The 15,373-nt window shown below is 41.3% G+C and overlaps 1 protein-coding gene across 17 annotated transcripts in view; it reads right to left on the bottom strand.

The window, feature by feature from the left end:
- LOC119489550 (rap1 GTPase-activating protein 1-like) overlaps nucleotides 1-15,373 on the bottom strand; it is a 62,581-nt gene that overhangs the window by 2,048 nt on the left and 45,160 nt on the right. For 12 of the 17 annotated variants that reach the window (XM_037772121.1, XM_037772122.1, XM_037772138.1 and 9 more), the window contains 17 exons: nucleotides 15,077-15,180; nucleotides 13,519-13,597; nucleotides 13,366-13,419; nucleotides 12,250-12,333; nucleotides 11,164-11,264; nucleotides 10,858-10,987; nucleotides 8,960-9,115; nucleotides 8,809-8,880; nucleotides 8,609-8,695; nucleotides 8,362-8,502; nucleotides 6,352-6,483; nucleotides 4,679-4,756; nucleotides 2,751-2,860; nucleotides 2,444-2,563; nucleotides 2,140-2,275; nucleotides 1,910-2,030; nucleotides 547-626 (listed from right to left, as the gene is read on the bottom strand). In XM_037772121.1, coding sequence (XP_037628049.1) covers nucleotides 547-626; nucleotides 1,910-2,030; nucleotides 2,140-2,275; nucleotides 2,444-2,563; nucleotides 2,751-2,860; nucleotides 4,679-4,756; nucleotides 6,352-6,483; nucleotides 8,362-8,502; nucleotides 8,609-8,695; nucleotides 8,809-8,880; nucleotides 8,960-9,115; nucleotides 10,858-10,987; nucleotides 11,164-11,264; nucleotides 12,250-12,333; nucleotides 13,366-13,419; nucleotides 13,519-13,597; nucleotides 15,077-15,180 — 1,785 coding nt within the window. Of the gene's footprint in view, nucleotides 1-320; nucleotides 369-546; nucleotides 627-1,909; nucleotides 2,031-2,139; nucleotides 2,323-2,443; nucleotides 2,564-2,750; nucleotides 2,861-4,678; nucleotides 4,757-6,351; nucleotides 6,484-8,361; nucleotides 8,503-8,608; nucleotides 8,696-8,808; nucleotides 8,881-8,959; nucleotides 9,116-10,857; nucleotides 10,988-11,163; nucleotides 11,265-12,249; nucleotides 12,334-13,365; nucleotides 13,420-13,518; nucleotides 13,598-15,076; nucleotides 15,181-15,373 lie in introns of those variants that run through there. The other 5 variants (XM_037772128.1, XM_037772125.1, XM_037772129.1 and 2 more) reach the window with 5 other exon arrangements.

Genomic DNA, 15,373 nt, shown 5'->3' with positions numbered 1-15,373 from the left:
GTTTCACGGCAAGGTAAACCGGCAAAAATATTCTAAATATAGCGTACACTTAAACTGATATTGATATTTTTAGGTGGGCCTTTCTTTTAGGTGGCTAAAATACGTTTGGCTGCTGGCCCTGTCCACAGCAGTACATTGCTTTGGTTCCATGTTGGTAACTCCTGTCTCTTTCTCCAAACTGGGAGTGTGCCGACCGTCATCTATTATAAGTAATACACTGACTATGGATATGTACCTCATACAACCCCACTTCAAAAATCCCAAACTATCCCTTTAATCCATGAATTGAGACTGTGAGAGGGTACTGAGGAAAGTCTAACCTGAAGATGGAGATCCAGGATACAACCAGATGGGTGGAGCTAACAGTTCTGCACACAAAGATTCACAAACAGCAATAAAAAAAACAAAGAACAACCACGAAACATCAGCAACAGCACACGAGAAGCAATTAAAAAAACAAACATGCAGAGGAACAAAGGTGATTTAAAGGTAACTGATAATAGAGAAGTAAGATTTCAGTTTAGTCCAGGGTGGTGGTTGACTCACCGATGAGGACTGATGATCGTGTGGTCGTTCCAGTTTGATACGGACGTCTGTCCCCTTCCCTCGCTCAGGTTTACCAGGCCCTGAAGGATAGGTCAGCAGTGTATTAAACCAGTCATATATGTCCGTCACAGATTGACATTGAAACGGCTTAACGGTGGCTGGTGTGAAAATGTGAATGACTCTCTCTAGAGCCAGTGTTTAGTTTGTCCCTTCTGGGCTACTGTAGAAACACGGTGGCTGGCTCCGTGAAGAGGACCTGCTCCCTATGTAGATCTAAACGGTTCATTCTAAGCCAATAAAAACACAACAATTCTTGTTTTCAGGTGATTATACACTAAAGAAAACATATACTAATACTAATATATATATATATATATATTATATTCCATTTCTGCCAATAGATTCCCCTAAATGTTACACACTGGTCCTTTAAGAGTTTCTATTGGCCCAAAGCAATCGTGGGAGTAATGGACCAAAAATGCTTGTTTTATTGGCGCAAATGGTCCCCACCTGTAGATATGCACTTTTTAACGAAACAGCACAGTTTTATAATTTATAGCAAATTATTTTGTGGACCCCCTGATAGAGCTCCATAGACCCCACTTTGAGAATCACAGATATAAGGAAACTGTAAATAGCCTCAGACACCCTGATGAAGGCAAGATAGTCAAAAATGTCTGGTGAGGTGACAAAGCATGATGTAGCAGAGAAGAGTTGTGTGACTCATTTTCATTTTCGATGGTCTGCGCCTCGCTGTGTGTGCATTATCAAAGAAAGAAATTAAAGCCAGTCACATATGCTATAACCTGTTCATTTCCTCATGACAGTCATTAATCTAGAATGAGCTCAAATATTTAATCATGTTGTTAGAACAACAGAAATACTTCTAAAATTAAATTTTTGTTAAATTCTATCACCGTTGTCCTACTGCCTTGCTCTCTGAAAGCCTTACTAATAATATCCTGTTCATTCTGTGATGGCCCCTCAAGGAGGACGTTGACTTGTGAATTAACATTCATTTATTGATGATCCATTAGGTGTTATCTAATCACATACATTTATAATGGCTTAATCATTTCTTAATGGTAAGCGAGCAACAGGAATTCATAATGCATCCTGCATTCATTCATGCATTAAATCATCATGAGTCATTGCACACATGTTTTTTTTTTATTAATTATGTGTTTCCTCCCCTTATTATAAAGTATTTATGTAAGTAAATGAATAAATCAACAAATATACAAATGAGCAAACAAGTAGTTACTTAAAATATCCATTATTTGCTTTACAAACCTCTTGGGACTCTTAAATGTTTTAAGTGTTTTTTAAATTTTTCAACATGCTGGACCTGCTTCTCTCTCACCTGGGGAGCTGCCGCGACTGGGGGTGCTGGCGTTGTTGGCGCTGTTGGCGCTGTCCTCCAGCCAGGTGCTGTATGTGAGGGAGTCTCGCTTGTGTGGCGTCCCGGCAGACGACAGACTCTCCTGAAGAGTGCCGAGGTGAGGCGATGCAGCAAAACATACATGTTATATTATAAGACTTAAAGACAAACCGATATGTCTTGTTTTGTTACAGGATGAACGAAGCACTCACCATGCCTGTGTCATAGTCCTCCGTGGCCTCTGTCTCGTGCTCCTCCACCACACTGGCGAAGCTGCTAGCGTTGGAGGAGGAGCGGGAGAGGTCATGACCCTCGGGGATGGATGGGGCCCTGCCACCGAGATAAGAACTACACCCTGGGTTATCACTCTCCAGCACAGCCCAACCTGATTTTATCTTATGTTTAAGACACAGTCACTCAACATGCTGCCACGGCTGAGGATCGCCCAGCGGTTACACAAACACAGGTACGGCAGACACAAGGTGTGAATCCTGTGATGTAACATATTATACACACCTGTTCTTGGCGGTTGTGAGCACCTCGGGAGAGCTCTGATTGGACGAGTTGTCAGATTTGGGGTCTTGCGAGACGTGACCGCTGTCGGGGGTCTTCTGGGTATTTGGGGAGCTCTCTCTACTGTTACATGAGACATGTGGTGCAAAATATCAGGAAAAGAAAAAAGGGTGCAACATAGACAAAATCAATAAATGTACAAGCACAGATAACAAGTGAAAGGTAATGAAGTATGAACCTTAGTTAGCGATTACAAGGCTTGTATTGGTACACATAAGAATAAATACAGCATCAATGTGTCTTTTCTCACCTCTTCTCATGGACTTCTTGAATGTTTTCAATACCAATGGCACTGCTTCGCCTGGAGCTGAAAGGACCAGACTTTTTCCTGGTCGGGCTTTTCCCCGGGATTATCAAAGACTGCCAGGGAGAGAGGAAAGACAGTCAGAGTCAAAATACTACTAACACCTTAAATATCTTAGAGTAATATGAAGTTTATCTATAAATGTATTTATTACTGAGGGGAGTTTGTGGTTATTTTGACTTAACCATTACAAAAACCACAGAAAAAAAAAGAGGCTGAACAGTAACATTGCTCCCTTTGAGTTGTTAAGTTAAAATATGCACTCAGAGGCTTAATGTCAAGCCCCGGTGCCAGTCTTTCAGCCAGTGCAGGGCACACTAAGGAGGGAGATGAAAGATGGATTTAAAGGTTCCGGGGCCTACCACTAAATATGCTTTCTCAGCGACTGCTTTGTTCATTCAATCTCATTTTTAAAGCTCTCAAAATAAGAACTTGAAAAGCCTTTTTAACTCAATGTGGCTTCAAAGAGCCAGAGGAGGATTCTTTTTTCTTTTTTTAAATAATTTTTTTGTAAGGGGTCATTTAATCATTAATATTCATCATTTTTAAACAAAATAGATACTGGAATTAAAATACAGAATAGTGATAAAAGACTACAGAAGGTGAACATATATTGCAGAAGAGCAGATAAGACAGTGAGAATAGAAGAAAATCTACAATATTAGTCATTCTGGTGCCAAAGGTGGACCCTTCAGATGTGACTTTTACTGTCTATGTGCTACAGTCATATGACTGAGCTGCTTATCTTTTACTACTTTAAAGGGGAACTACTGCCATTTTCAAAATTCATACATGTTATTCCTATGGTCTACGACAGTCCAAAATTATTAGTGCGCATGAACAACTCTCTCCCAAATCCGAAAATGTGAGGTTGTGTTTACAACATGGGAAGTCGTGTACACAATATGCTTGGCGTTCAAGTGGTTTAAGTCGTGAGAACACCGCTGTTAAGCAACGGCAATATTAACGTTACTGTCGGCGTCTAGAAGCCACAGAGGCTAACAATTTAGCAAGCTAGCAAGTGGGTAACATAATGCAGGAAATGCAAAGTAATGACAGAGGAAAAAGATGAGGCCGTTGGTAATATCAACATTTTCCTCAGACATATTAACTTATTATGCGGCAAAAGATTAACTTCCATGGCCTACGCCATTTCTGACAATGTCAACAAACACATCACAACTCGTGAACTTGGAGATTTTGGAAACTTTCCACTTATGAAGTTGTGAATAGCACATTAGGGGGGCGTTCATATGGACTCTTCTCGTGAACACGGTAAACACAACCCCATTTGTAGGCACCAACTGAGAGCAACCAGGTGGGCTGTTCTGAGTATATGGGAAGGGGAACATTTTCTGTTTCACAACTGAGAACGTTACAATAGAATAAAGCTCATTTGGGTATAAAAAAGAAAACTATGGCGCAGTTCCACACTTTAAACCCCATGACATCACAAGTTTGCGACTTACTTCTCTGGTTTCTGGCTTTGAGAGACAGAGTAGCTCATGTTCACTAATATTTATTGAACTTTATCAAGCCACGGAAATAACATATTGAATTTCTAAATTTCGGTGGTGTTCCCCTTTAAACGATTTCTAGATGGTAGTCTTTGTAAAAATCCCAAATATTGGAATTGACAAACCATTTAATTAATGAGAGAATGTGAAGGAGAATATCTATACCTGCTTTTGTTTTATCACACATTGAGATAATGCTCTGTATACGATAAATCCTGTCTGTAACACACACTAATGCACACTATGTTAAATACAGAGCACTGAAATGTAACGAGAAAAGTGCTTAATGCAGTGGAGCCATGCAGACAACAAAAGGGAGCAAAGAGGAGAAACGAGTAGTTAGAATTAGACATGAACCTCTTCTACTGTTCCTATCCCTATGGCACTGCCTCGACGTCCATATTTACTGGGACTTTTGCCTGGGACAAGCAATGACTGAGCCACACAGGAAGAGGAGAGACAGAGAGAGACAGAGAGAGAGAGAAATGTGATGAGGACAGATGAAAAAAATAAGAGAGGAGGGTTAGAGGGGTAGGGGGGGAGAGAAAATATGAGATTTATACAAATATATATGAGATAACATGCAGTCAGTCATAAACAAAATACAAAGCATGTGTTATACAAAGAGTGACATTTTGGCTCCGTGGTTGCAACGCTGAATGGGAGAGAGAAGTGATGAGTCAGTTATGTGAGCCATATGCCTGCAAGGAAGAGGACGAAGAGATTAAAAAACAGCAGACATGTTATACTTTCAGAGCAAGACAGAGTCATGGGCAAAAAGCAAGCTTGAGTTATATTCATTAATATAACATGTTGGTTAATAATAATGGTTAGTTACTTATGATCTTAAATGTGAGCTAGAAATACAGTAGGTTATTAATATGGGTGTCTGTTTCATAAAGAGTTTTACTTCCATACAAATCAGAGAATTTCCATTAAAAAATAACAAACCCTTAGCCGCCCAAAATATACAGTTTATATACAGTATATATACAGTATATATACAGTATGTATACAGTATGTATACAGTATTTGAGGGGTGAGAACCAGAGGGCCTAAGTGACATTATGGTGTGTTTGAGAACTACGGTGGCCTTAAAAACGTTAAAGGCTCTCTCTAGAAATGTTACACACTGTTCCTTTAAGAAAAAAGGAAAATATATTTTTTAATGAATGTAAAAATATTTGTCATTAAGTACATTGTCATCCACATGTTTATGAAGTTTTAATATTAAAGATTGAATTGAATAAACAATGTCAGGACAGAGTATGGTAATTTTTCTTTTGGCTCTCCTGTAAAGTGTGTCAAAGGTCAATTACGCCTCTCTGGTTCTCACCATATATAGATCAGACAAGCAACCATATGGAAGTGCGTGTTTTACTCTCAACTGAAAGATGAAAAGCTCCTCTATGACTTGAAAAAATGTTGTGTAACACTCAACTTGTTGCAGTGTTTACAGAGAGCCAGTTATATAAACAGAAAAGATGCCATTTGGAGAAACAAGGTTTTCACCTGATGACAGAAATAATCATTTGTTCATAATCACAATCAAAAAGAGCTGGCATGCGCGCGCGCGCGCAGACACACACACACACACACACACGCACACACACACACACACACACACACACACACATACACACACAAACAGCAGTCAACCCACATTCATTAGAATTGAAGTGAGAACAATGCAGATGCATGGGGATTTAAATAATGAGGACACAGGTAAAAACAGTTACGTATTAGAAGCGGCTTTGACCCCCGGGGAGAAATTCACCTTGTGTCCTACAGAAGCATTCAAGTCTACGAGTGTCCAGTCACTCCATCTCGTGGTGGCAGACAACGTGCAACCGTTGCAATGTGAGAGCCAAGTTTAAAAGACCAACTCGAGCCCTTCTCTGTGAGAAGTTAGTGCAGCAGGCAAGTGAGGGAGGAAGGGGGCATGAACTGTAGTAGAACTGCTGGGGGGGAGGCAGAGGGAGCGAGACTCAAGCCTCGCTCAAGACCAGGAGGATTGGGGCTGTACTTACTATCCCTGGGAATTTGGGGCTCTCTGCGGGCTCGTTGTTAAAGCTGCTGCTGAAGCTAGTGGAGAATGTGTGCTGCTTCTTCAAAGCAAGACCCATGGCGTCCATAGACTGGCTCCTGCTGCGCATCACCCGCTACGGAGAAAGACGAGGAGGAGGAGATACATTCAGATGGCGCCGACCCCTGTGACCCCCCCAACATCGCTGTACGACGTTACGGGCCGAGAGGAGCCTCGGGGCTGTCCCTGAACGCTGACCACTACAGGCGGAGAGCGCTGGCCTGATGCTAATCCTGACAGACAAGGAAGCGACAGAGAGTACGGCTAAGCTTTAAAGCCCGGAGGGGGGTTCAGATGAGTAATTATGTTAGGTAGGTGGTAAGAGAAGAGAGGGGAAGTAGAAGCACCAAATGGCTCACAGATGTCTGACCACACTGAGTTTAAACACAGCCAGGAGAGGTTTTAAAGCCCAGCGCACCTCTTTTGCAGACATGGAACAGAGTGAAGAGGCGAAGGCATCTTATAGTGAAAGAAATCTATCCATCCACTTTGATATTAGGACATACAAAGACATGACAGAATCATATAAATAAGGGACTAGTGACTGAACACTGGAGCATGTGGAGAGCACAGCAGCATGAAACAGCAAGGCATGAGGAAGAAAAGCTGGGAAGCCAAGAGTGGTGTGTTCCAGCAGGACAGAGCAGCAGAGCTTCTCCTCAGTCAAATTACTGTAATAGAGATTGAGGGAGATTGATAAACCCTTACAGCCCACAGCTTGCATGAACAACAACCATTCGAGACTGCCAGAGAGAAGACTTTACATTCACAGAAGAAACATCGGACAACTGGCACAAAAACTGGTTACTGTATTATTGTAGATGTCAATTTTATACGGTTCCTGTGCAGTAACAATGATCTTATAGTCTTATAATGACACTTAAAGGTATAGTTCGACATTTAGGGAAATGCGCATGTTTGCTTTCTTGACGAGAGTTAAGGCCTTTACGCACCGGGGGTATGACGAATAAACAACACAAAAATGCGAATGCATCTACGAATCTTAGATGTCTAGGGCTTTTATTGTGAAAGGTAAGAACGGATGGAGAGGATCTGATCTGCGCTGCCTTTGTCACGGTGTAATAAAGTAATAAAGTTTGCCGTCATGGTTCAGACTACGGAGCCTCAGTGTTGTTGTTTTGCTCAGAAAAATCAGCCTTGTTCCGAAAAAAAAGTACGTAGCTTTTTCGCCACGAAATATTCGCATCTGTGTGAAAGTATTCATGACAAAAAAAAACAGTTTCAGAAAAATATATTGATGTGTGAATTAAATGCACGAAAAAAACACCCCTGTTGTGTAACAGCCTTGAGATGAGACAAACAAAATCACTCTCAAATGTGTCCAGAAGTTAAAGCCAGCAGCAGATTCTCTTAGCTTAGCATAAACACTGTAAACAGGTGGAAAGAGCTAGCCTAACTAAGGTACCGGCGCTGGGCCGGGCACTTCTAACCACCACACTGGGGCCAGTCGTATACCCTACGCCACCTTACGAATGTGGGTTCTTTGGTCTCAAAAATCGTCCGGCTGAGCTAGGCTAGCTGGTTCCCCCTGTTTCCAGTCTTTATGCTAGGCTAAGCTAAGCTAACAGCTTCGAATTTAGCAGACACACACGAGAGTGGTATCAATCTTCTCATCTAACCCTCGGCAAAAAAAGCCAATATACGTAATTCCCAAAATGCCAGACTACTGCTTTAACATGGCATGGAGAAGCTCGGATTACAATACAAACAGAGGGAGAGTGACTTCACTCTCTGCTCAGGTAGACATTACTCCTCTATATCTATACATAATGCTCTGAATATTGTATAGAGCACCTTTAAAATTGCCATCAATGTAAATAACAGTGTTTTTATCTCAATGCAGGCATAACTAAAATGTTTTTGAAGCAGAGAGTTGCAGGAAGTGAAGCTGTCAGTTTGATGCCCCAGCCTCAGCTGCTGCCTCTCCAGTTACCTTGAAGGACTCAAAGAAGCCCCCTCCTCCCGCACTCCCGTTTTCCAGCTTGTCGTCGTCTCCTCCAATACCCATCATGGCCTGGCTGTTCACATGGAGCTCCTCATAAAGGGTCTCTAACAAGGCGCACCTCGTTCGCTCCTTACACACACACACACACACACACACATAAATGCAAAAAGAGGGAAATTAAACAGGATATTTTCAAAATGCCACAAATGTTTGAAATGCTTTGCAACAAACTCACCTCTAATTTGGCAAATTTCTCAGCTTTGTAGCAGGCGTACTCTGCATTGATGAGCTTAGTAAAAAGGAATTCATGGAATTCAGGGCTCTGGGAAGAGAGGAGAAAAGAGACAAGACGTCATGTTGTAAGCTAATTGATGACCACGAGGAGGAAACTGCACCGGCTCAGGGATGCAGTTCTCAGGTTGTTCTTTCTCTTACTTTTTTAAAGACAGCGGGGTTTGGGAGGGCCGGGCCAAAGAAAGGTACATCATCCCGCGCTGTCACTGACACCTAAGGATTAAGAGTAAATTTGATCAAGTGTTTACCACAGGAGGCAAAGTCAGCCCATATAGTGATGGAGATAAGTTACCTTGTAGAAAACATTGTCAGTGCAGGGGTTGACCACTTGGACCACAATGTAGGCGTGAAGGAAGTTGGAGGCGATCATGTCAGGTACAAAGGGAGTGTTTTCCTCTTGGAATAAGATGGCCACGATGTCGTTCCCTATGTGCCTCTTTCTCTGCAACTGTAACACACCGGCCACATATGGCAAATTAATTTAGAGGTAAATGAATGCAAGTTATTGTAGGATGAGATAAAGCTGATGCCAAGCATTGGATGATATGTATGAATGTTATTTGTTATCTGCGGTTTTCAGAAAGGCAAAATTATGAGGACAGTTTTAAAGGGAGTACCCTCCGCTCACTCCTCTCTTTGCAAGACTGCGGTAATGTGAGGCACTGAGTGCAAAACCTTGGTAACTTCGTTCGCCTCGCTCAGAGGCCATCCTTACCATAGTGATACTATTTTAGGAGCAACCAAAGTCAGACGGCGGCTGGTGATACCACAGTTTTACACTCTGCGGCTCACAAGCGCGTCGGAGAACTACGGTGGCCTTCAGGTAACATAAAAACACAAAAGGCTCTCTCTAGAGCCAGAGTTTGGTTTGTCCGTTCTGGGCTACTGTAGAAACATGGCGATGCAACATGGCGGACTCTGTGAAGAGGACCCGCTCCATATGTAGATATGAAGGGCTCATTCTAAGCTAACAAAAACACAACGATTCTTAGTTTCAGGTGATTATCCACTAATGAAAACATAGTTATGAATATTATATTCCATTTCTGCTAATTGAGCCGCAAAAAAGTTACACACTGTTGCTTTAATGCTCCCTGGAATTGAATTTGGACGACAATAAGTAAGTGACCCTTTTGTTGCCATTCCTACTAATTGTTGATGAAGCCCTGTCTAATTCAGTCAATAAATCAAACTTTATTTATATAGCACCTTTAGAACAAATCAAACTCACTTCAAAGTGCTTTACAAGTGATTGGCAAATAAATAGACAAATGTCATAATGATCAACAGTTACTCAAAGTAGTGAAATGTTGATAAAAAAATGAGTAAAATAGATTAAAAAATAGTATAAATAATAAAACACTACATGAAAGCCAGACTATATAGATGGGTTTTTAGTTTACGCTTCCAGAGGATCGTCTCAGATCCTCTGGAAGGCTGTTCCAGCAGCTTGTACGCTACTAAAAGAATATTTTTTTAACACCAATGACAACACAAAGCTAACAGGCATATTGTCAACTAAACACAGCTAATAAATTGTGTGAAACTACTGAGGAATAGATAATAAGTATACAGTATTTGTGTTTAATAAAGAAGATTAAATGGCAATTGTTTTTTTTATTGTATAACCCAACCCTGATATGTGCAGCATATAGACTACAGACATTATAAATTATTACAAAGAAGTGCTTACTCTGCATTTTTCCTTCTCCCTGTCTCACAACTAAATGCATGTGTCTTTGTGAAACACCACCAGGGGGTGCTGTTTCTCCTGATGACGGCATGTACAAGCACCGATTGGCTCAAAAGAGACAATGCCTGACTACTGCTGAACATATAGACTTGGCCTCATCTGTGTTTATACAAACCAAGACAGCAAACGGTGTGAGAGTGTGTGTTAATGAATCAGTGTTTGTGTGAATACATGAGGTGTAGAAGGAGGAGGACTTGGCCGTGTGAGCAATGTGCTTTAATTCACTGTGAGGGTTCTCACATATGCACACACACTAAAGCATAAATTTAAAGTGATTCGTGTTTACTACCATGTTTTTTTTTGCAAATATGCTGCAAGTGTTTGGCACAACAGGGAGGAACATGCAAAATATGGTACTACAATAACCAGAGGGAACCTGTCTGACTGCTCGCAGTGAATCATGAAAGGTGAGTTAGTCTGGTATTGTATTACAGTACCTGCTGGGTGTCCCCGTCCGTGAAAGGCAGCTTCGTGGACACATGGAACATGACCTCTTTGTTGCGGTAGTTGCAGTAGACGGATTCAGTGCCAGTCTGGCCGTGAGTCACGTCCAACCCTCCGCGGAAACTGCAAGCACATAGAAACCATGTCTAACAAGATACTCTGCGCCATCACTGCAGCACCGTGACCATCATTCCTGACTGTAGCTAGCCCGATGTTATGTAAATTGCAGTTGGCATAATGTTATGAAATGTATGCTAGAGTATATATATAGTGCCTTCGAACCAGAATTAGATCCTCACCCTTTAAAGTTGTGCAGCTCAATTTTCTCTCCTAGAAACTCCAGGAATTCTACAAAGGCAGGACTCTCGTCACTGTTGCCAAACAGCTCTTCCTCTGAAGTCTGCAACCAGTAAAAAAAAAAAAAGCTCATAAACATCAAGGCTTGGAGGACAAAATGATTTCAGCAGCAGCATCGCTGGGGAGGATTTGTACGGTAGACTGTGTACAATAATAACAGCACTTGTGTCTGCTTTACAAATAAACAGGAAGTAAGGACAATGTCTGAGACGCAAAATGATCACAAGAGGTAAGATTTGCACGGTCGAGTGCTGGCAATGACACGATGAGTATTTCTGTGAGGTGTGTTTTTACTTCAACAGATCATTAGGATCAATAACTGGAAGCAGGGGGAGTGAAGTGTATCCGGCACTCTTGTTCAAACACATTTGCATTTCAGATCAATTAGGATGTAGAACAGAAGGCTTAAAGATTGTCTTTGTGCAATAATGATCAGCTGTGACGGACAGTTGATCATCTATTGACAACACAAACACAGAAACAACGCCTGAGAAGAAGCTTCTATTGCTTATTCTGTTTTGCTTCCTGTATGCCTACTCAACCATCATGCCTTTCTCCACTTAGCATCCCTCCTGAATAGAAAATGCCCGGAAGGATGAGCAGAGGGCCCTTACTGACTTTGTATTATGGCCCTCGGCTCATTTACAATGTATTTAACAATGTATTAAAACTACGGCAGGCTTTAAGGAATCGCCGGTGCAGATCTCTCTACACCAAGGTCTCCTTTCAAAGGTACAAGAGCCCTCAGCAAAGCATTCAATAGCTCCTCTGCCCCCCCCACATGGTAAACAAGAGGCTGTGATTGCCTCAGAATATGAGAGGGGGTGTTGAAGACAGCCACGGTTACTGGGCTGGACTGAAAGCCGTAATTAAGACGGAGGAGGACTGAGCATAATCAGCTTCCTTGAAGAAATCAGAAATTACAATGTGTGGTACATTGTCATCCTTCACGGACTGATTACAATGAATATAAAGGATGCATGCACATCTACAGAGCATCTAGTTTACATCCAGATTTTATAGCTCACCTGACCAAACTTTTGATAAACGACCCCAAACTTGAAATTGTTGCTAATCACATGTTCATCGAAGGTGACAATAAGTCTTGAAGCCTGTAAAAAAAAAAAAAAAAAAGATGTAACGAGAAACATTAAAGGATACGTTCACAGTTTTTTTTTAGTCAGGTGCCCATGTGAACACTGAAACAGATTTTGCTTGCTTTAATCATTTCCCCTGTTTATTCTGGCTGTTAAGAGATCTCCTGCTAACAATGTAAGTGATGAAGGACAAGAATGAAAGTGAATAGAGCCAGCATATTTTCAGTGAAATAAGGGTTAATTTCGACCAAATCAGAGTTTGTGATTGTTGGAAAGACTAACCAAGACGGTTTTGGTGAGATTTACTTTGTTTCTGTCAAGTTTGACTGAAGTGTGTTTTACGATGCTCCTCTGCTAGAACAGCTGCAAATACAGTATATCTGTAATCACTGGTTATTGGGCTGACGATGGCCGGTTGGAATTTGTTTTACATATGACCCAACCCTAGTGGGTATCTTCCGAAGTTATCTTGTTTTTTTTATAAAATTCCCATTTGTTTCCCTGGATAGTGTCTCCTATGGGTGCCTATTGTTTTAAAGGGGACATATCCTGCTCATTTTCAAGTTTATACTTGTATTTTTGGGTTTATACTTGAAGATGTTTACATGAATTAATGTTAAAAAAACACATAATTTTTCTCATACTGTCTGTCTGAATATACCTGTATTCACCCTCCGTCTGAAACGCTCCGTTTTAGCGCGTCTGCTCTGATTGGCTTGCGAGAAAAATATGGTTTCCCTTTGCAAAGGGGTCGGTATATTCTAATGAGCCTGCATGTGACATAGAAAGGGGAGCCTAATCTGAATGGCTTGTTGAATCCAATGTTTTCTGATCTAGGCAGCCCACAAAACTGACTGGGTTGTTTTATTTCACAGTTTGTGGGTTGGTAGTACTCCAGATACCCAAATGTATGAGCACAAGCACTGACAACTTTTCATGATATTTCCCCTTTAAGACAGACTTGAGAAATTGCAGACCTATCCTTTAAATCATCAGATGCGTGGGACTGGAAAGGACATATACTATACAAACCAAAGCAGATCTTACTTTTGGATAAAGGACAGGAAAAAAGCGGTCCACATTGACCTCTTCACAGACAAGCTTGGATTAAAAAAAGAGAGAGAAAAAAAAATGTTTAGGATGTGGTTCGATACGATCACAGCAGATTAATCTCTGCATAGTAAAAACAGCTCTTTTTACCTTGGCCATTTGGACCACATTGGGAAACTCTGTCAGACAGGAAATGGGGATCACATCATGGTGGGTTTTCAGCTTGGTCCTGGTGAAGTCATAAAACAATCAGTGTGGTTTCAAAGCCATATAATGTGACGCAACATTTCTCAGAACCTATCAGATGGGAAAGAGATGATCTGGTATATGGACCATCATCAAACTTCCCCACCCTCTCTCCCTCCCCACCCACCCGCTGGCCTAAATAGTCCATCTGTTACTCTGCAGTGGAAATGACAGTGCTGTTGACACTCTCTCTAGCTTTATGACTCTAAAGATAACACCCGTGCTGGGAGGATGTGTTTATCCAGTCAATTCTGGGCATTTAGGAACAAAGAAAGTGGATCATTCTGCATATATTTTGATGTTGATGGTGAAAGCGCTGACATTTTGTTTAAGCCTACATGTTCATTACTTCAGGTGCTGATGTGCAGAACACAGATTTATAGATTTTCCTGTGTAAATTAGATTAGCAATTATATCCAAAGCTGTTATACCAAGTGCTCCACTCTTGTTGACTATTATTTCACATCAACATTCTTCAAACCTGAAACCTGTACATTTGTCTTTAACCTCTTCCACTCCTTGAGGGCGCCTGCACCCTCGACTGACTTTACTGTCTTTCAAAGGCTGTAGCAGGCTCAGTTTTAGAGCTAGATTGAACGTATCACATGAAAACTTGTACCAACCATGTCATGCTAGCATGTCGGGAACGAGGCTAAATAACGTTCAGACGTTAGGCAAAATTTTGGCGAGGAAAAATTGGCATGGACATTTTCAAAGGGAGCTGCAGGGTGGTGTGACCCCTAACGGGATAAGCGGTTGCAGATGATGGATGGATTTTCAAAGGGGTCTCTTGACCTCTGACCTCAAGATATGTGAATGAAAATAGGTTCTACGGGTACCCACGAGTCTCCCCTTTACAGATATGCCCACTTTATGATAATCACATGCAGTTTTTTGCATGCAGTATAAATGTGTTATTTTCACCTATTCTAAAATGGTGTATTTGAATATCTCTGCATACTGGAGTCCCTAAACAGTCTTGGAATTACATAAATTGGGTATAACTGGAAAGTTGAGACTCTTGTAGATACAATGAGCCCAGTTGTATTCATGTGTGATGATGTTAGTCCCCATAGTAGCCATTTCCTTGTAGTCTCTGTTTGTTTGTCTTTCCGTATGTCCTTCACGTATCTCGAGAACCGATCATCTGATCTATTTCACACTTGGTGGGTGTATTACTGGTGACCCAATGGAGTGCTTTGTCGAATGTGGTGCAATTTGGCCATATGGTGGCGCGATAACAACAAACTTAACATTTTTGCCTGTAACTTTTTTGCCTGTAAGTCTCAAAAACAAAAATCTAAATATTTCCATTCCAGGTAAACATTTTTTCCTGGAATGTACCACACCCCCACACATACTTTATATTTCTTTCATGTGATTTGACTTTAATGTTTTTATATGTGTGAAACAAATAAAATAGATTAAATTGCGACATTGTAATCCCCCATGTATGCATTACCTGAGCATTAGTCGGAGATGTTCCTGGTCACCAATCACATCGTATTTTAGAGAGAACACCAGATGTCCAAGGGCGCTGTCCACTGAATAGTAATTAAAGTGCTCCTGAGGGCACAGTACAAGGATACGGCCATTAGTATCTGTCATAAACAGACACACACACACGCATGACACACATGCATGCGCTCCAGTCATTACCCATATCCTCCCAATCTGAGTACCATTTCTTCTTCTGTTGCTCTTCTACTACAGGCTGATCAAATTTGTTCATATTATGCGTGTGTAAGAGCAGGTGGCA

The sequence above is a fragment of the Sebastes umbrosus genome, chromosome 6 (assembly GCF_015220745.1).
Source record: "Sebastes umbrosus isolate fSebUmb1 chromosome 6, fSebUmb1.pri, whole genome shotgun sequence".
Classification (NCBI taxonomy): domain Eukaryota; kingdom Metazoa; phylum Chordata; class Actinopteri; order Perciformes; family Sebastidae; genus Sebastes; species Sebastes umbrosus.
Note: the sequence above shows the minus strand (reverse complement) of the source record. Positions and strands in the feature narration are given on the sequence as shown.